Source organism: Oncorhynchus masou, chromosome 20 (assembly GCF_036934945.1).
Source record: "Oncorhynchus masou masou isolate Uvic2021 chromosome 20, UVic_Omas_1.1, whole genome shotgun sequence".
Taxonomy (NCBI): Eukaryota; Metazoa; Chordata; class Actinopteri; order Salmoniformes; family Salmonidae; genus Oncorhynchus; species Oncorhynchus masou.
The window spans coordinates 27,962,382-27,985,248 of NC_088231.1; the positions used below are offsets into that span (position 1 = coordinate 27,962,382).

The 22,867-nt window shown below is 55.3% G+C and overlaps 1 protein-coding gene across 1 annotated transcript in view; it reads left to right on the forward strand.

Moving 5' to 3' along the window:
* n4bp2 (NEDD4 binding protein 2) overlaps positions 1 to 22,867 on the forward strand; it is a 56,557-nt gene that overhangs the window by 30,415 nt on the left and 3,275 nt on the right. The window contains exons 14-17 of the mRNA XM_064925941.1: positions 1,086 to 1,200; positions 6,759 to 6,950; positions 17,676 to 17,844; positions 19,741 to 19,864. Coding sequence (XP_064782013.1) covers positions 1,086 to 1,200; positions 6,759 to 6,950; positions 17,676 to 17,844; positions 19,741 to 19,864 — 600 coding nt within the window. The remainder of the gene's footprint in view (positions 1 to 1,085; positions 1,201 to 6,758; positions 6,951 to 17,675; positions 17,845 to 19,740; positions 19,865 to 22,867) is intronic.

The following is a 22,867-nucleotide window of genomic DNA, read 5'->3' on the forward strand; positions in this document are numbered from 1 at the left end:
CACACACACACACACACACACACACACACACACACACACACACACACACACACACACACACACACACACACACACACACACACAGTTACAGTCCACAGAGACACACACACACAGTTACAGTCCACAGAGACACACACACACAGTTACAGTCCACAGAGACACACACACACAGTTACAGTCCACAGAGACACACACACACAGTTACAGTCCACAGAGACACACACACACAGTTACAGTCCACAGAGACACACACACACAGTTACAGTACACAGAGACACACACACACAGTTACAGTCCACAGAGACACACACACACAGAGTTACAGTACACAGAGACACACACACACACAGTTACAGACACACACACACACACACACACACACACACACAGTTGCAGTCCACAGAGACACACACACACACACACAGTTACAGTCCACAGAGACACACACACACAGTTACAGTCCACAGAGACACACACACACAGTTACAGTCTACAGAGACACACACACACAGTTACAGTACACAGAGACACACACACACAGTTACAGTCCACAGAGACACACACACACAGAGTTACAGTACACAGAGACACACACACACACAGTTACAGACACACACACACACACACACACACACACACACACACAGTTGCAGTCCACAGAGACACACACACACACACACAGTTACAGTCCACAGAGACACACACACACAGTTACAGTCCACAGAGACACACACACACAGTTACAGTCCACAGAGACACACACACACAGTTACAGTACACAGAGACACACACACACACAGTTACAGACACACACACACACACACACACACACACAGTTGCAGTCCACAGAGACACACACACACAGTTACAGTCCACAGAGACACACACACACACACACACACACACACACACACACATACACACAGTTACAGTCCACAGAGACACACACAAACTTAAATTGGGGTAGGGGTGTGTTAGTGTTTCATATGTAAATAGTAGTAGCTAATATGTGTGTGTGTGTGTGTGTGTGTGTGTGTGTGTGTGTGTGTGTGTGTGTGTGTGTGTGTGTGTGTGTGTGTGTGTAGTTACTGTCTGGTGCAGACAGAGCAGTTTCTGAGGTCTATGTTGGACGAGGGCCCTGTGAGAAACGTTGTGGCCCCAGAGCACACCCCCCGTACTCAGAGCAAGGATCGAGACAAGGTACACACACACACCCCCCGTACTCAGAGCAAGGATCGAGACAAGGTACACACACACACACCCCCGTACTCAGAGCAAGGATCGAGACAAGGTACACACACACACCCCCGTACTCAGAGCAAGGATCGAGACAAGGTACACACACACACCCCCCGTACTCACAGCAAGGATCGAGACAAGGTACACACACACACCCCGTACTCACAGCAAGGATCGAGACAAGGTACACACACACACACCCCGTACTCAGAGCAAGGATCGAGACAAGGTACACACACACACACACACCCCGTACTCACAGCAAGGATCGAGACAATGTACACACACACACACCCCCCATACTCACAGCAAGGATCGAGACAAGGTACACACCAGCCATCGCTCACCTGCCTCCCCTTCCAAGCATCACTCACCTGCCTCCCCTACCAGCCATCACTCACCTGCCTCCCCTACCAGCGATCACTCACCTGACTCCCCTTCCAAGCATCACTCACCTGACTCCCCTTCCAAGCATCACTCACCTGCCTCACTCACCTGTCTCCCCTTCCAAACATCATTCACCTGCCTCCACTTCCAAGCATCACTCACCTGCCTCCCCTTCCAAGCATCACTCATCTGCCTCCCCTTCCAGGCATCTCTCAGCTGCCTCCCCTTCCAAGCATCTCTCGCCTGCCTCCCCTTCCAAGCATCACTCACCTGCCTCCCCTACCAGCCATCACTCACCTGCCTCCCCTTCCAAGCATCACTCACCTGCCTCCCCTACCAGCCATCACTCACCTGCCTCCCCTACCAGCGATCACTCACCTGACTCCCCTTCCAAGCATCACTCACCTGACTCCCCTTCCAAGCATCACTCACCTGCCTCACTCACCTGTCTCCCCTTCCAAACATCACTCACCTGCCTCCACTTCCAAGCATCACTCACCTGCCTCCCCTTCCAAGCATCACTCATCTGCCTCCCCTTCCAGGCATCTCTCAGCTGCCTCCCCTTCCAAGCATCTCTCACCTGCCTCCCCTTCCAGGCTTCTCTCACCTGCCTCCCCTTCCAGGCATCTCTCACCTGCCTCCCCTTCCAGGCATCACTCACCTCCCTCCCCTTCCAAGCATCACTCACCTCCCTCCCCTTCCAAGCATCACTCACCTGCCTCCCCTTCCAAGCATCACTCACCTGCATCTCCTTCCAAGCATCACTCACCTGCCTCTCCTTCCATGCATCACTCACCTGCCTCTCCTTCCATGCATCACTCACCTCCCTCCCCTACCAGCCATCACTCACCTGCCTCCCCTTCCAAGCATCACTCACCTGCCTCCCCTACCAGCCATCACTCACCTGCCTCCCCTACCAGCGATCACTCACCTGACTCCCCTTCCAAGCATCACTCACCTGACTCCCCTTCCAGGCATCTCTCACCTGCCTCCCCTTCCAGGCATCACTCACCTCCCTCCCCTTCCAAGCATCACTCACCTCCCTCCCCTTCCAAGCATCACTCACCTGCCTCTCCTTCCAAGCATCACTCACCTGCCTCTCCTTCCAAGCATCACTCACCTGCCTCCCCTTCCAAGCATCACTCACCTGCCTCTCCTTCCAAGCATCACTCACCTGCCTCTCCTTCCAAGCATCACTCACCTGCCTCTCCTTCCAAGCATCACTCACCTGCCTCTCCTTCCAAGCATCACTCACCTGCCTCGCCTTCCAAGCATCACTCACCTGCCTCTCCTTCCAAGCATCACTCACCTGCCTCTCCTTCCAAGCATCACTCACCTGCCTCCCCTTCCAAGCATCACTCACCTGCCTCTCCTTCCAAGCGTCACTCACCTGCCTCCCCTTCCAAGCATCACTCACCTGCCTCCCCTTCCAAGCATCACTCACCTGCCTCCCCTTCCAAGCATCACTCACCTGCATCCCCTTCCAGGCATCTCTCAGCTGCCTCCCCTACCAGGCATCTCTCAGCTGCCTCCCTTTCCAGGCATCACTCACCTGCCTCCCCTTCCAGGCATCACTCACCTGCCTCCCCTTCCAGGCATCTCTCAGCTGCCTCCCCTTCCAGGCATCTCTCACCTGCCTCCCCTTCCAGGCATCTCTCAGCTGCCTCCCCTTCCAGGCATCTCTCACCTGCCTCCCCTTCCAGGCATCTCTCAGCTGCCTCCCCTTCCAGGCATCTCTCAGCTGCCTCCCCTTCCACGCATCACTCACCTGCCTCCCCTTCCAGGCATCACTCACCTGCCTCCCCTTGCAGGCATCACTCACCTGCCTCTCCTTCCAAGCATCACTCACCTGCCTCTCCTTCCAAGCATCACTCACCTGCCTCCCCTTCCAAGCATCACTCACCTGCCTCTCCTTCCAAGCATCACTCACCTGCCTCTCCTTCCAAGCATCACTCACCTGCCTCCCCTTCCAAGCATCACTCACCTGCCTCCCCTTCCAAGCATCACTCACCTGCCTCCCCTTCCAAGCATCACTCACCTGCCTCCCCTTCCAAGCATCACTCACCTGCCTCCCCTTCCAAGCATCACTCACCTGCTTCCCCTTCCAGGCATCTCTCAGCTGCCTCCCCTTCCAGGCATCTCTCAGCTGCCTCCCTTTCCAGGCATCACTCACCTGCCTCTCCTTCCAAGCATCACTCACCTGCCTCTCCTTCCAAGCATCACTCACCTGCCTCTCCTTCCAAGCATCACTCACCTGCCTCCCCTTCCAAGCATCACTCACCTGCCTCCCCTTCCAAGCATCACTCACCTGCCTCCCCTTCCAAGCATCACTCACCTGCCTCCCCTTCCAAGCATCACTCACCTGCCTCCCCTTCCAAGCATCACTCACCTGCTTCCCCTTCCAGGCATCTCTCAGCTGCCTCCCCTTCCAGGCATCTCATAGCTGCCTCCCTTTCCAGGCATCACTCACCTGCCTCCCCTTCCAGGCATCACTCACCTGCCTCCCCTTCCAGGCATCTCTCAGCTGCCTCCCCTTCCAGGCATCTCTCACCTGCCTCCCCTTCCAGGCATCTCTCAGCTGCCTCCCCTTCCAGGCATCTCTCAGCTGCCTCCCCTTCCAAGCATCACTCACCTGCCTCCCCTTCCAGGCATCACTCACCTGCCTCCCCTTGCAGGCATCACTCACCTGCCTCTCCTTCCAAGCATCACTCACCTGCCTCTCCTTCCAAGCATCACTCACCTGCCTCCCCTTCCAAGCATCACTCACCTGCCTCTCCTTCCAAGCATCACTCACCTGCCTCTCCTTCCAAGCATCACTCACCTGCCTCCCCTTCCAAGCATCACTCACCTGCCTCCCCTTCCAAGCATCACTCACCTGCCTCCCCTTCCAAGCATCACTCACCTGCCTCCCCTTCCAAGCATCACTCACCTGCTTCCCCTTCCAGGCATCTCTCAGCTGCCTCCCCTTCCAGGCATCTCTCAGCTGCCTCCCTTTCCAGGCATCACTCACCTGCCTCCCCTTCCAGGCATCACTCACCTGCCTCCCCTTCCAGGCATCTCTCAGCTGCCTCCCCTTCCAGGCATCTCTCACCTGCCTCCCCTTCCAGGCATCTCTCAGCTGCCTCCCCTTCCAGGCATCTCTCAGCTGCCTCCCCTTCCAAGCATCACTCACCTGCCTCCCCTTCCAGGCATCACTCACCTGCCTCCCCTTGCAGGCATCACTCACCTCCCTCCCCTTCCAAGCATCACACACCTCATTTATTCACGATGGAGAGGTGGATTCAAACCCTGGTCGGTGTTCTGTTGTTGATAGAGACCCTGGTCGGTGTTCTGTTATTGATTCAGACCCTGGTCGGTGTTCTGTTATTGATTCAGACCCTGGTCGGTGTTCTGTTGTTGATTCAGACCCTGGTCGGTGTTCTGTTGTTGATGGAGAAGTGGATTCAGACCCTGGTCGGTGTTCTGTTGTTGATGGAGACCCTGGTCGGTGTTCTGTTGTTGATTCAGACCCTGGTCGGTGTTCTGTTATTGATTCAGACCCTGGTCGGTGTTCTGTTGTTGATTCAGACCCTGGTCGGTGTTCTGTTGTTGATTCAGACCCTGGTCGGTGTTCTGTTGTTGATTCAGACCCTGGTCGGTGTTCTGTTGTTGATTCAGACCCTGGTCGGTGTTCTGTTGTTGATGGAGAGGTGGATTCAGACCCTGGTCGGTGTTCTGTTGTTGATTCAGACCCTGGTCGGTGTTCTGTTGTTGATTCAGACCCTGGTCGGTGTTCTGTTGTTGATTCAGACCCTGGTCGGTGTTCTGTTGTTGATTCAGACCCTGGTCGGTGTTCTGTTGTTGATGGAGAGGTGGATTCAGACCCTGGTCGGTGTTCTGTTGTTGATGGAGACCCTGGTCGGTGTTCTGTTGTTGATGGAGACCCTGGTCGGTGTTCTGTTATTGATTCAGACCCTGGTCGGTGTTCTGTTGTTGATTCAGACCCTGGTCGGTGTTCTGTTGTTGATTCAGACCCTGGTCGGTGTTCTGTTGTTGATTCAGACCCTGGTCGGTGTTCTGTTGTTGATTCAGACCCTGGTCGGTGTTCTGTTGTTGATTCAGACCCTGGTCGGTGTTCTGTTGTTGATTCAGACCCTGGTCGGTGTTCTGTTGTTGATTCAGACCCTGGTCGGTGTTCTGTTGTTGATTCAGACCCTGGTCGGTGTTCTGTTGTTGATGGAGACCCTGGTCGGTGTTCTGTTGTTGATGGAGACCCTGGTCGGTGTTCTGTTGTTGATGGAGAGGTGGATTCAGACCCTGGTCGGTGTTCTGTTGTCGATGGAGACCCTGGTCTGTGTTCTGTTGTTGATTCAGACCCTGGTCGGTGTTCTGTTGTTGATGGAGACCCTGGTCGGTGTTCTGTTGTTGATGGAGACCCTGGTCGGTGTTCTGTTGTTGATTCAGACCCTGGTCGGTGTTCTGTTGTTGATTCAGACCCTGGTCGGTGTTCTGTTGTTGATTCAGACCCTGGTCGGTGTTCTGTTGTTGATTCAGACCCTGGTCGGTGTTCTGTTGTTGATTCAGACCCTGGTCGGTGTTCTGTTGTTGATTCAGACCCTGGTCGGTGTTCTGTTGTTGATTCAGACCCTGGTCGGTGTTCTGTTGTTGATTCAGACCCTGGTCGGTGTTCTGTTATTGATTCAGACCCTGGTCGGTGTTCTGTTGTTGATTCAGACCCTGGTCGGTGTTCTGTTGTTGATGGAGACCCTGGTCGGTGTTCTGTTGTTGATGGAGACCCTGGTCAGTGTTCTGTTGTTGATTCAGACCCTGGTCGGTGTTCTGTTGTTGATTCAGACCCTGGTCGGTGTTCTGTTGTTGATTCAGACCCTGGTCGGTGTTCTGTTGTTGATGGAGACCCTGGTCGGTGTTCTGTTGTTGATTCAGACCCTGGTCGGTGTTCTGTTGTTGATTCAGACCCTGGTCGGTGTTCTGTTGTTGATGGAGACCCTGGTCTGTGTTCTGTTGTTGATTCAGACCCTGGTCGGTGTTCTGTTGTTGCAGTTGATATATTGGAGCAGCAAAGTTGATCTCTACCCCCTCCTCCCTCTTTCTCCCCCCTCCTCTCCCCCCCCCCCCTCTATCCCCCCTCTCAGAGGCGTGCAGCAGCAGCACCAGTGGCCCCTCCACAGTCCCTCTCTCAGTACCAGGATGTGGAGGACCCAGAATATGAGGACTACCGGGCCGAGGCCAGGCTGCAGAGAGGCAGGCAGCTGGAGAGCTTCAGCAAGGCTGCAGAGGCTTACAGACAGGGACGCAGAGATGTAGCCTCCTACTATGGACAACAGGTGGGGGGGGGGGGTTACAGACAGGGACGCAGAGATGTAGCCTCCTACTATGGACAACAGGTGGGGGGGGGGGGTTACAGACAGGGACGCAGAGATGTAGCCTCCTACTATGGACAACAGGTGGGTGGGGGGTTACAGACAGGGACACAGAGATGTAGCCTCCTACTATGGACAACAGGTGGGGGGGGGGTTACAGACAGGGACGCAGAGATGTAGCCTCCTACTATGGACAACAGGTGGGGGGGGTTACAGACAGGGACAAAGAGATGTAGCCTCCTACTATGGACAACAGGTGGGGGGGGGTTACAGACAGGGACACAGAGATGTAGCCTCCTACTATGGACAACAGGTGGGGGGGGTTACAGACAGGGACGCAGAGATGTAGCCTCCTACTATGGACAACAGGTGGGGGGGGGGGGTTACAGACAGGGACAAAGAGATGTAGCCTCCTACTATGGACAACAGGTGGGGGGGGGGTTACAGACAGGGACACAGAGATGTAGCCTCCTACTATGGACAACAGGTGGGGGGGGGGGTTACAGACAGGGACACAGAGATGTAGCCTCCTACTATGGACAACAGGTGGGGGGGGTTACAGACAGGGACACAGAGATGTAGCCTCCTACTATGGACAACAGGTGGGGGGGTTACAGACAGGGACACAGAGATGTAGCCTCCTACTATGGACAACAGGTGGGGGGTTACAGACAGGGACGCAGAGATGTAGCCTCCTACTATGGACAACAGGTGGGGGGTTACAGACAGGGACGCAGAGATGTAGCCTCCTACTATGGACAACAGGTGGGGGGGGGGGGTTACAGACAGGGACACAGAGATGTAGCCTCCTACTATGGACAACAGGTGGGGGGGGTTACAGACAGGGACACAGAGATGTAGCCTCCTACTATGGACAACAGGTGGGGGGGGGGTTACAGACAGGGACACAGAGATGTAGCCTCCTACTATGGACAACAGGTGGGGGGGGGGTTACAGACAGGGACACAGAGATGTAGCCTCCTACTATGGACAACAGGTGGGGGGGGGTTACAGACAGGGACGCAGAGATGTAGCCTCCTACTATGGACAACAGGTGGGGGGGGGTTACAGACAGGGACGCAGAGATGTAGCCTCCTACTATGGACAACAGGTGGGGGGGGGGTTACAGACAGGGACACAGAGATGTAGCCTCTTACTATGGACAACAGGTGGGGGGGGTTACAGACAGGGACACAGAGATGTAGCCTCCTACTATGGACAACAGGTGGGGGGGTTACAGACAGGGACGCAGAGATGTAGCCTCCTACTATGGACAACAGGTGGGGGGGGTTACAGACAGGGACGCAGAGATGTAGCCTCCTACTATGGACAACAGGTGGGGGGGGGTTATAGACAGGGACACAGAGATGTAGCCTCCTACTATGGACAACAGGTGGGGGGGGGTTACAGACAGGGACACAGAGATGTAGCCTCCTACTATGGACAACAGGTGGGGGGGGGGGGTTACAGACAGGGACGCAGAGATGTAGCCTCCTACTATGGACAACAGGTGGGGGGTTACAGACAGGGACACAGAGATGTAGCCTCCTACTATGGACAACAGGTGGGGGGGGGGTTACAGACAGGGACACAGAGATGTAGCCTCCTACTATGGACAACAGGTGGGGGGGGGGGGTTACAGACAGGGACGCAGAGATGTAGCCTCCTACTATGGACAACAGGTGGGGGGGGGTTACAGACAGGGACACAGAGATGTAGCCTCCTACTATGGACAACAGGTGGGGGGGGGGTTACAGACAGGGACACAGAGATGTAGCCTCCTACTATGGACAACAGGTGGGGGGGGTTACAGACAGGGACACAGAGATGTAGCCTCCTACTATGGACAACAGGTGGGGGGGGTTACAGACAGGGACGCAGAGATGTAGCCTCCTACTATGGACAACAGGTGGGGGGGGGGTTACAGACAGGGACACAGAGATGTAGCCTCCTACTATGGACAACAGGTGGGGGGGGGGGGTTACAGACAGGGACACAGAGATGTAGCCTCCTACTATGGACAACAGGTGGGGGGGGTTACAGACAGGGACACAGAGATGTAGCCTCCTACTATGGACAACAGGGGGGGTTACAGACAGGGACGCAGAGATGTAGCCTCCTACTATGGACAACAGGTGGGTGGGGGTTACAGACAGGGACACAGAGATGTAGCCTCCTACTATGGACAACAGGTGGGGGGGGGGTTACAGACAGGGACACAGAGATGTAGCCTCCTACTATGGACAACAGGTGGGGGGGGGGGGGGTTACAGACAGGGACACAGAGATGTAGCCTCCTACTATGGACAACAGGGGGGGGGTTACAGACAGGGACACAGAGATGTAGCCTCCTACTATGGACAACAGGTGGGGGGGGGTTACAGACAGGGACACAGAGATGTAGCCTCCTACTATGGACAACAGGTGGGGGGTTACAGACAGGGACACAGAGATGTAGCCTCCTACTATGGACAACAGGTGGGGGGGGGTTACAGACAGGGACACAGAGATGTAGCCTCCTACTATGGACAACAGGTGGGTGGGGGGGGTTACAGACAGGGACACAGAGATGTAGCCTCCTACTATGGACAACAGGTGGGGGGGTTACAGACAGGGACACAGAGATGTAGCCTCCTACTATGGACAACAGGTGGGGGGGGTTACAGACAGGGACACAGAGATGTAGCCTCCTACTATGGACAACAGGTGGGGGGGGTTACAGACAGGGACACAGAGATGTAGCCTCCTACTATGGACAACAGGTGGGGGGGGGGGGTTACAGACAGGGACACAGAGATGTAGCCTCCTACTATGGACAACAGGTGGGGGGGGTTACAGACAGGGACACAGAGAGGTAGCCTCCTACTATGGACAACAGGTGGGGGGGGGTTACAGACAGGGACACAGAGATGTAGCCTCCTACTATGGACAACAGGTGGGGGGTTACAGACAGGGACACAGAGATGTAGCCTCCTACTATGGACAACAGGTGGGGGGGTTACAGACAGGGACACAGAGATGTAGCCTCCTACTATGGACAACAGGTGGGGGGGGTTACAGACAGGGACACAGAGATGTAGCCTCCTACTATGGACAACAGGTGGGGGGGGGGTTACAGACAGGGATGCAGAGATGTAGCCTCCTACTATGGACAACAGGTGGGGGGGGGGGGTTACAGACAGGGACACAGAGATGTAGCCTCCTACTATGGACAACAGGTGGGTGGGGGGGGGGGGTTACAGACAGGGACACAGAGATGTAGCCTCCTACTATGGACAACAGGTGGGTGGGGGGGGTTACAGACAGGGACGCAGAGATGTAGCCTCCTACTATGGACAACAGGTGGGTGGGGGGGGGGTTACAGACAGGGACACAGAGATGTAGCCTCCTACTATGGACAACAGGTGGGTGGGGGGGGTTACAGACAGGGACGCAGAGATGTAGCCTCCTACTATGGACAACAGGTGGGGGGGGTTACAGACAGGGACGCAGAGATGTAGCCTCCTACTATGGACAACAGGTGGGTGGGGGGTTACAGACAGGGACGCAGAGATGTAGCCTCCTACTATGGACAACAGGTGGGGGGGTTACAGACAGGGACACAGAGATGTAGCCTCCTACTATGGACAACAGGTGGGGGGTGGGGGGGGTTACAGACAGGGACACAGAGATGTAGCCTCCTACTATGGACAACAGGTGGGGGGGGGGTTACAGACAGGGACATAGAGATGTAGCCTCCTACTATGGACAACAGGTGGGGGGGGTTACAGACAGGGACACAGAGATGTAGCCTCCTACTATGGACAACAGGTGGGGGGGGGGGTTACAGACAGGGACACAGAGATGTAGCCTCCTACTATGGACAACAGGTGGGGGTGGGGGGGTTACAGACAGGGACACAGAGATGTAGCCTCCTACTATGGACAACAGGTGGGGGGTTACAGACAGGGACGCAGAGATGTAGCCTCCTACTATGGACAACAGGTGGGGGGGGTTACAGACAGGGACGCAGAGATGTAGCCTCCTACTATGGACAACAGGTGGGTGGGGGGGTTACAGACAGGGACACAGAGATGTAGCCTCCTACTATGGACAACAGGTGGGTGGGGGGGGTTACAGACAGGGACACAGAGATGTAGCCTCCTACTATGGACAACAGGTGGGGGGGGGTTACAGACAGGGACACAGAGATGTAGCCTCCTACTATGGACAACAGGTGGGTGGGGGGGGGGTTACAGACAGGGACGCAGAGATGTAGCCTCCTACTATGGACAACAGGTGGGGGGTTACAGACAGGGACACAGAGATGTAGCCTCCTACTATGGACAACAGGTGGGGGGGGTTACAGACAGGGACACAGAGATGTAGCCTCCTACTATGGACAACAGGTGGGTGTTACAGACAGGGGGGGTTACAGACAGGGACGCAGAGATGTAGCCTCCTACTATGGACAACAGGTGGGGGGGTTACAGACAGGGACGCAGAGATGTAGCCTCCTACTATGGACAACAGGTGGGGGGGGTTACAGACAGGGACACAGAGATGTAGCCTCCTACTATGGACAACAGGTGGGGGGGGTTACAGACAGGGACACAGAGATGTAGCCTCCTACTATGGACAACAGGTGGGTGGGGGGTTACAGACAGGGACACAGAGATGTAGCCTCCTACTATGGACAACAGGTGGGGGGGGGGGGTTACAGACAGGGACACAGATGTAGCCTCCTACTATGGACAACAGGTGGGGGGGGGGTTACAGACAGGGACACAGAGATGTAGCCTCCTACTATGGACAACAGGTGGGGGGGGGGTTACAGACAGGGACACAGAGATGTAGCCTCCTACTATGGACAACAGGTGGGGGGGGGGTTACAGACAGGGACACAGAGATGTAGCCTCCTACTATGGACAACAGGTGGGGGGGGTTACAGACAGGGACACAGATGTAGCCTCCTACTATGGACAACAGGTGGGGGGGGGGTTACAGACAGGGACACAGAGATGTAGCCTCCTACTATGGACAACAGGTGGGGGGGGGGGGTTACAGACAGGGACACAGAGATGTAGCCTCCTACTATGGACAACAGGTGGGTGGGGGGTTACAGACAGGGACACAGAGATGTAGCCTCCTACTATGGACAACAGGTGGGGGGGTTACAGACAGGGACACAGAGATGTAGCCTCCTACTATGGACAACAGGTGGGGGGGGGGTTACAGACAGGGACACAGAGATGTAGCCTCCTACTATGGACAACAGGTGGGGGGGGGGGGGGGGTTACAGACAGGGACACAGAGATGTAGCCTCCTACTATGGACAACAGGTGGGGGGGGTTACAGACAGGGACACAGAGATGTAGCCTCCTACTATGGACAACAGGTGGGGGGGGGGGGTTACAGACAGGGACACAGAGATGTAGCCTCCTACTATGGACAACAGGTGGGGGGGGTTACAGACAGGGACACAGAGATGTAGCCTCCTACTATGGACAACAGGTGGGGGGGGTTACAGACAGGGACACAGAGATGTAGCCTCCTACTATGGACAACAGGTGGGGGGGGTTACAGACAGGGACACAGAGATGTAGCCTCCTACTATGGACAACAGATGGGGGGGTTACAGACAGGGACACAGAGATGTAGCCTCCTACTATGGACAACAGGTGGGGGGGGGGTTACAGACAGGGACACAGAGATGTAGCCTCCTACTATGGACAACAGGTGGGGGGGGTTACAGACAGGGACGCAGAGATGTAGCCTCCTACTATGGACAACAGGGGGGGGGGGGGGGTTACAGACAGGGACACAGAGATGTAGCCTCCTACTATGGACAACTGGTGGGGGGGGGTTACAGACAGGGACACAGAGATGTAGCCTCCTACTATGGACAACAGGTGGGGGGGGGGTTACAGACAGGGACACAGAGATGTAGCCTCCTACTATGGACAACAGGTGGGGGGGGTTACAGACAGGGACACAGAGATGTAGCCTCCTACTATGGACAACAGGTGGGGGGGGTTACAGACAGGGACACAGAGATGTGGCCTCCTACTATGGACAACAGGTGGGGGGGGTTACAGACAGGGACACAGAGATGTAGCCTCCTACTATGGACAACAGGTGGGGGGGGGGTTACAGACAGGGACACAGAGATGTAGCCTCCTACTATGGACAACAGGTGGGGGGGGTTACAGACAGGGACACAGAGATGTAGCCTCCTACTATGGACAACAGGTGGGGGGTTACAGACAGGGACACAGAGATGTAGCCTCCTACTATGGACAACAGGTGGGGGGGGTTACAGACAGGGACACAGAGATGTAGCCTCCTACTATGGACAACAGGTGGGTGGGGGGGTACAGACAGGGACACAGAGATGTAGCCTCCTACTATGGACAACAGGTGGGTGGGGGGGGTTACAGACAGGGACACAGAGATGTAGCCTCCTACTATGGACAACAGGTGGGGGGGGGGTTACAGACAGGGACACAGAGATGTAGCCTCCTACTATGGACAACAGGTGGGGGGGGGTTACAGACAGGGACACAGAGATGTAGCCTCCTACTATGGACAACAGGTGTGGGGGGGGTTACAGACAGGGACACAGAGATGTAGCCTCCTACTATGGACAACAGGTGGGGGGGGTTACAGACAGGGACACAGAGATGTAGCCTCCTACTATGGACAACAGGTGGGGGGGGGGGGTTACAGACAGGGACACAGAGATGTAGCCTCCTACTATGGACAACAGGTGGGGGGGGGGGTTACAGACAGGGACACAGAGATGTAGCCTCCTACTATGGACAACAGGTGGGGGGGGTTACAGACAGGGACACAGAGATGTAGCCTCCTACTATGGACAACAGGGGGGGGGGTTACAGACAGGGACGCAGAGATGTAGCCTCCTACTATGGACAACAGGTGGGGGGGGGGTTACAGACAGGGACGCAGAGATGTAGCCTCCTACTATGGACAACAGGTGGGGGGGGGGGGGGTTACAGACAGGGACGCAGAGATGTAGCCTCCTACTATGGACAACAGGTGGGGGGGGGGGTTACAGACAGGGACACAGAGATGTAGCCTCCTACTATGGACAACAGGTGGGGGGGGGGTTACAGACAGGGACACAGAGATGTAGCCTCCTACTATGGACAACAGGTGGGGGGGGGGGGTTACAGACAGGGACACAGAGATGTAGCCTCCTACTATGGACAACAGGTGGGGGGTTACAGACAGGGACGCAGAGATGTAGCCTCCTACTATGGACAACAGGTGGGGGGGGGGGGTTACAGACAGGGACGCAGAGATGTAGCCTCCTACTATGGACAACAGGTGGGGGGGGGGTTACAGACAGGGACACAGAGATGTAGCCTCCTACTATGGACAACAGGTGGGGGGGGTTACAGACAGGGACACAGAGATGTAGCCTCCTACTATGGACAACAGGTGGGGGGGGGGTTACAGACAGGGACACAGAGATGTAGCCTCCTACTATGGACAACAGGTGGGGGGGGGGGTTACAGACAGGGACACAGAGATGTAGCCTCCTACTATGGACAACAGGTGGGGGGGGTTACAGACAGGGACACAGAGATGTAGCCTCCTACTATGGACAACAGGTGGGGGGGGGTTACAGACAGGGACACAGATGTAGCCTCCTACTATGGACAACAGGTGGGGGGGGGGGGGTTACAGACAGGGACACAGAGATGTAGCCTCCTACTATGGACAACAGGTGGGGGGTTACAGACAGGGACACAGAGATGTAGCCTCCTACTATGGACAACAGGTGGGTGGGGGGTTACAGACAGGGACACAGAGATGTAGCCTCCTACTATGGACAACAGGTGGGGGGTTACAGACAGGGACACAGAGATGTAGCCTCCTACTATGGACAACAGGTGGGGGGGGGGTTACAGACAGGGACACAGAGATGTAGCCTCCTACTATGGACAACAGGTGGGGGGGGGGTTACAGACAGGGACACAGAGATGTAGCCTCCTACTATGGACAACAGGTGGGGGGGGTTACAGACAGGGACACAGAGATGTAGCCTCCTACTATGGACAACAGGTGGGGGGGGGTTACAGACAGGGACACAGAGATGTAGCCTCCTACTATGGACAACAGGTGGGGGGGGTTACAGACAGGGACACAGAGATGTAGCCTCCTACTATGGACAACAGGTGGGGGGGTTACAGACAGGGACACAGAGATGTAGCCTCCTACTATGGACAACAGGTGGGGGGGGTTACAGACAGGGACACAGAGATGTAGCCTCCTACTATGGACAACAGATGGGGGGGGTTACAGACAGGGACACAGAGATGTAGCCTCCTACTATGGACAACAGGTGGGGGGGGGGTTACAGACAGGGACACAGAGATGTAGCCTCCTACTATGGACAACAGGTGGGGGGGGTTACAGACAGGGACACAGAGATGTAGCCTCCTACTATGGACAACAGGTGGGGGGGGTTACAGACAGGGACACAGAGATGTAGCCTCCTACTATGGACAACTGGTGGGGGGGGGTTACAGACAGGGACACAGAGATGTAGCCTCCTACTATGGACAACAGGTGGGGGGGGTTACAGACAGGGACACAGAGATGTAGCCTCCTACTATGGACAACAGGTGGGGGGGGTTACAGACAGGGACACAGAGATGTAGCCTCCTACTATGGACAACAGGTGGGGGGGTTACAGACAGGGACACAGAGATGTGGCCTCCTACTATGGACAACAGGTGGGTGGGGGTTACAGACAGGGACACAGAGATGTAGCCTCCTACTATGGACAACAGGTGGGGGGGGGGTTACAGACAGGGACACAGAGATGTAGCCTCCTACTATGGACAACAGGTGGGGGGGGGGGTTACAGACAGGGACACAGAGATGTAGCCTCCTACTATGGACAACAGGTGGGGGGGGGTTACAGACAGGGACACAGAGATGTAGCCTCCTACTATGGACAACAGGTGGGGGGGGTTACAGACAGGTGGGGGGGGTTACAGACAGGGACACAGAGATGTAGCCTCCTACTATGGACAACAGGTGGGGGGGGGGTTACAGACAGGGACACAGAGATGTAGCCTCCTACTATGGACAACAGGTGGGGGGGGGGTTACAGACAGGGACACAGAGATGTAGCCTCCTACTATGGACAACAGGTGGGTGGGGGGGGTTACAGACAGGGACACAGAGATGTAGCCTCCTACTATGGACAACAGGTGGGGGGGGTTACAGACAGGGACACAGAGATGTAGCCTCCTACTATGGACAACAGGGGGGGGGTTACAGACAGGGACACAGAGATGTAGCCTCCTACTATGGACAACAGGGGGGGGGGGGGGTTACAGACAGGGACACAGAGATGTAGCCTCCTACTATGGACAACAGGTGTGGGGGGGTTACAGACAGGGACACAGAGATGTAGCCTCCTACTATGGACAACAGGTGGGGGGGGGGGTTACAGACAGGGACACAGAGATGTAGCCTCCTACTATGGACAACAGGTGGGTGGGGGGTTACAGACAGGGACACAGAGATGTAGCCTCCTACTATGGACAACAGGTGGGGGGGGTTACAGACAGGGACACAGAGATGTAGCCTCCTACTATGGACAACAGGTGGGGGGGGGGTTACAGACAGGGACACAGAGATGTAGCCTCCTACTATGGACAACAGGTGGGGGGTTACAGACAGGGACACAGAGATGTAGCCTCCTACTATGGACAACAGGTGGGGGGGGTTACAGACAGGGACACAGAGATGTAGCCTCCTACTATGGACAACAGGTGGGGGGGGGGGTTACAGACAGGGACGCAGAGATGTAGCCTCCTACTATGGACAACAGGTGGGGGGGGGTTACAGACAGGGACGCAGAGATGTAGCCTCCTACTATGGACAACAGGTGGGGGGGGGGGGTTACAGACAGGGACACAGAGATGTAGCCTCCTACTATGGACAACAGGTGGGTGGGGGGTTACAGACAGGGACACAGAGATGTAGCCTCCTACTATGGACAACAGGTGGGGGGGTTACAGACAGGGACACAGAGATGTAGCCTCCTACTATGGACAACAGGTGGGGGGGGGGGGGTTACAGACAGGGACGCAGAGATGTAGCCTCCTACTATGGACAACAGGTGGGTGGGGGGGGTTACAGACAGGGACACAGAGATGTAGCCTCCTACTATGGACAACAGGTGGAGATGGGGGGGGGTTACAGACAGGGACACAGAGATGTAGCCTCCTACTATGGACAACAGGTGGGTGGGGGGTTACAGACAGGGACACAGAGATGTAGCCTCCTACTATGGACAACAGGTGGGGGGTTACAGACAGGGACACAGAGATGTAGCCTCCTACTATGGACAACAGGTGGGGGGGGTTACAGACAGGGACACAGAGATGTAGCCTCCTACTATGGACAACAGGTGGGGGGTTACAGACATCTAGGGACCCAGAGATGTGAGGCCCTTTATCCCCAGTGGGGGGTTCGTTTTGGTACAGACATCCCCCCCAGGTATCGTTTTGGTACAGTCCCCCCATGGTATCGTTTTGGTACAGTCCCCCCCATGGTATCGTTTTGGTACAGTCCCCCCCATGGTATCGTTTTGGTACAGCCCCCCCCATGGTATCGTGACAACACTTTTCTAAAAGCTGTGTGTGTGTGTGTGTGTGTGTGTCAGGGTCATCTCCATGGTCAGAAGATGCATGAAGCCAATCACCGAGCGGCGTCCCAGATCTTTGAGCGGGTCAACTCCTCCCTGCTGCCTCAGAACGTTCTAGACCTCCACGGACTGCATGTCGACGAGGCCTTACTCCACCTGTCACAGGTGTTAGAGAGCAAGACCACAGGTACACCTAGCTAGACCTCCAGGCTGAGTGATGAAGAGGAAGACCACAGGTACACCTAGCTAGACCTCCAGGCTGAGTGATGAAGAGGTGTTAGAGAGGAAGACCACAGGTACACCTAGCTAGACCTCCAGGCTGAGTGATGAAGAGGAAGACCACAGGTACACCTAGCTAGACCTCCAGGCTGTGTGATGAAGAGGTGTTAGAGAGGAAGACCACAGGTACACCTAGCTAGACCTCCAGGCTGAGTGATGAAGAGGAAGACCACAGGTACACCTAGCTAGACCTCCAGGCTGAGTGATGAAGAGGTGTTAGAGAGGAAGACCACAGGTACACCTAGCTAGACCTCCAGGCTGCTGAGTGATGAAGAGGAAGACCACAGGTACACCTAGCTAGACCTCCAGGCTGTGTGATGAAGAGGTGTTAGAGAGGAAGACCACAGGTACACCTAGCTAGACCTCCAGGCTGTGTGATGAAGAGGTGTTAGAGAGGAAGACCACAGGTACACCTAGCTAGACCTCCAGGCTGAGTGATGAAGAGGTGTTAGAGAGGAAGACCACAGGTACACCTAGCTAGACCTCCAGGCTGAGTGATGAAGAGGTGTTAGAGAGGAAGACCACAGGTACACCTAGCTAGACCTCCAGGCTGAGTGATGAAGAGGTGTTAGAGAGGAAGACCACAGGTACACCTAGCTAGACCTCCAGGCTGCGTGATGAAGAGGAAGACCACAGGTACAGCTAGCTAGACCTCCAGGCTGTGTGATGAAGAGGTGTTAGAGAGGAAGACCACAGGTACACCTAGCTAGACCTCCAGGCTGCGTGATGAAGAGGAAGACCACAGGTACAGCGAGCTAGACCTCCAGGCTGCGTGATGAAGAGGTGTTAGAGAGGAAGACCACAGGTACACCTAGCTAGACCTCCAGGCTGTGTGATGAAGAGGTGTTAGAGAGGAAGACCACAGGTACACCTAGCTAGACCTCCAGGCTGCGTGATGAAGAGGTGTTAGAGAGGAAGACCACAGGTACAGCTAGCTAGACCTCCAGGCTGTGTGATGAAGAGGTGTTAGAGAGGAAGACCACAGGTACACCTAGCTAGACCTCCAGGCTGCGTGATGAAGAGGAAGACCACAGGTACAGCGAGCTAGACCTCCAGGCTGCGTGATGAAGAGGTGTTAGAGAGGAAGACCACAGGTACACCTAGCTAGACCTCCAGGCTGCGTGATGAAGAGGAAGACCACAGGTACAGCTAGCTAGACCTCCAGGCTGTGTGATGAAGAGGTGTTAGAGAGGAAGACCACAGGTACACCTAGCTAGACCTCCAGGCTGTGTGATGAAGAGGAAGACCACAGGTACAGCTAGCTAGACCTCCAGGCTGTGTGATGAAGAGGTGTTAGAGAGGAAGACCACAGGTACACCTAGCTAGACCTCCAGGCTGCGTGAGGTGTTAGAGAGGAAGACCACAGGTACACCTAGCTAGACCTCCAGGCTGCGTGATGAAGAGGTGTTAGAGAGGAAGACCACAGGTACAGCTAGCTAGACCTCCAGGCTGAGTGATGAAGAGGTGTTAGAGAGGAAGACCACAGGTACAGCTAGCTAGACCTCCAGGCTGAGTGATGAAGAGGAAGACCACAGGTACAGCTAGCTAGACCTCCAGGCTGTGTGATGAAGAGGTGTTAGAGAGGAAGACCACAGGTACAGCTAGCTAGACCTCCAGGCTGTGTGATGAAGAGGAGTCAGAGAGGAAGACCACAGGGAGTTTTGTTCCCTAAACGTGACCACATGTTCTCCTCCTTTCCCTCTGTGTGTGTGTGTGTGTGTGTGTGTGTGTGTGTGTGTGTGTGGTGTGTGTGTGTGTGTGTGTGTGTGTGTGTGTGTGTGTGTGTGTGTGTGTGTGTGTGTAGAGTGTCGGCAGGGTGTGTGTAGGTCTCAGCTGTCAGTTATAACAGGAAGAGGGAACCACAGCCAGGGAGGAGTGGCTCGTATCCGCCCTGCTGTCATAGACTACCTCAACACACAGGGCTACAGGTACACACACAGGGCTACAGGTACACACACTGGGCTACAGGTACACACACACAGGGCTACAGGTACCTCAACACACTGGGCACACACACACACAGGGCTACAGGTACACACACAGGGCTACAGGTACACACACAGGGCTACAGGTACACACAACACACACTGGGCTACAGGTACACACACACTGGGCTACAGGTACACACACTGGGCTACAGGTACACACACACACACTGGGCTACAGGTACCACACACACAGGGCTACAGGTACACACACACACACACACAGGGCTACAGGTACACACACACACAGGGCTACAGGTACCTCAACACACTGGGCTACAGGTACCTCAACACACAGGGATATAGGTACCTCAACACACTGGGCTACAGGTACCTCAACACACAGGGATATAGGTACCTCAACACACTGGGCTACAGGTACCTCAACACACAGGGCTACAGGTACACACACACACACACACACAGGGCTACAGGTACCTCAACACACAGGGCTACAGGTACCTCAACACACTGGGCTACAGGTACCTCAACACTCAGGGCTACAGGTACACACACACACACAGGGCTACAGGTACACACACACACAGGGCTACAGGTACCTCAACACACTGGGCTACAGGTACACACACACACAGGGCTACAGGTACCTCAACACACTGGGCTACAGGTACACACACACACACTGGGCTACAGGTACCTCAACAAACTGGGCGACAGGTACCTCAACACACTGGGCTACAGGTACACACACACACTGGGCTACAGGTACACACACACACTGGGCTACAGGTACCTCAACACACTGGGCTACAGGTACCTCAACACACTGGGCTACAGGTACACACACACAGGGCTACAGGTACCTCAACACACTGGGCTACAGGTACACACGCACACAGGGCTACAGGTACCTCAACACACTGAGCTACAGGTACACACACACACAGGGCTGCAGGTACACACACACTCAGGGCTACAGGTACACACACACACTGGGCTTCAGGTACCTCAACACACTGGGCTACAGGTACCTCAACACACAGGGCTACAGGTACCTCAACACACTGGGCTACAGGTACCTCAACACACAGGGCTACAGGTACCTCAACACACAGGGCTACAGGTACACACACACACACACACAGGGCTACAGGTACCTCAACACACAGGGCTACAGGTACCTCAACACACTGGGCTACAGGTACCTCAACACTCAGGGCTACAGGTACACACACACACAGGGCTACAGGTACCTCAACACACAGGGCTACAGGTACACACACACACAGGGCTACAGGTACCTCAACACACTGGGCTACAGGTACACACACACACTGGGCTACAGGTACCTCAACAAACTGGGCGACAGGTGCCTCAACACACTGGGCTACAGGTACACACACACACTGGGCTACAGGTACCTCAACACACTGGGCTACAGGTACCTCAACACACTGGGCTACAGGTACCTCAACACACTGGGCTACGGGTACCTCAACACACTGGGCTACAGGTACCTCAACACACAGGGCTACAGGTACCTCAACACACAGGGCTACAGGTACCTCAACACACCGGGCTACAGGTACACACACACACACAGGGCTACAGGTACCTCAACACACAGGGCTACAGGTACCTCAACACACTGGGCTACAGGTACCTCAACACACTGGGCTACAGGTACACACACACACAGGGCTACAGGTACCTCAACACACAGGGCTACAGGTACCTCAACACACAGGGCTACAGGTACCTCAACACACAGGGCTACAGGTACCTCAACACACAGGGCTACAGGTACCTCAACACACAGGGCTACAGGTACCTCAACACACCGGGCTGCAGGTACACACACACACACACAGGGCTACAGGTACCTCAACACACAGGGCTACAGGTACCTCAACACACTGGGCTACAGGTACCTCAACACACTGGGCTACAGGTACCTCAACACACTGGGCTACAGGTACCTCAACACACAGGGCTACAGGTACCTCAACACACAGGGCTACAGGTACCTCAACACACAGGGCTACAGGTACCTCAACACACTGGGCTACAGGTACCTCAACACAAACACTGGGCTACAGGTACCTCAACACACTGGGCTACAGGTACCTCAACACACTGGGCCACAGGTACCTCAACACACTGGGCTACGGGTACCTCAACACACTGGGCTACGGGTACCTCAACACACTGGGCTACGGGTACCTCAACACGCTGGGCTACAGGTACACACACACACAGGGCTGCAGGTACACACACACACAGGGCTACAGGTACACACACACACACTGGGCTACAGGTACCTCAACACACTGGGATACGGGTACCTCAACACACTGGGCTACGGGTACCTCAACACACTGGGCTACAGGTACCTCAACACACTGGGCTACGGGTACCTCAACACGCTGGGCTACAGGTACACACACACACAGGGCTACAGGTACACACACACTGGGCTACAGGTACCTCAACACACTGGGCTACAGGTACCTCAACACACTGGGCTACAGGTACACACACACACACACACACACACACAGGGCTACAGGTACCTCAACACACTGGGCTACAGGTACACACACACACACTGTGCTACAGGTACACACACACACTGGGCTACAGGTACACACACACACTGGGCTACAGGTACACACACACACAGGGATACAGGTACCTCAACACACTGGGCTACAGGTACCTCAACACACTGGGCTACAGGTACACACACACACAGGGATACAGGTACCTCAACACACTGGGCTACAGGTACCTCAACACACTGGGCTACAGGTACCTCAACACACTGGGCTACAGGTACACACACACACAGGGCTACAGGTACACACACACACACACAGGGCTACAGGTACACACACAATCATTATGTCAATACTAGGTAACGCGACACACTGGGCTACATGTACACACACACATAGGGCTACAGGTACCTCAACACACTGGGCT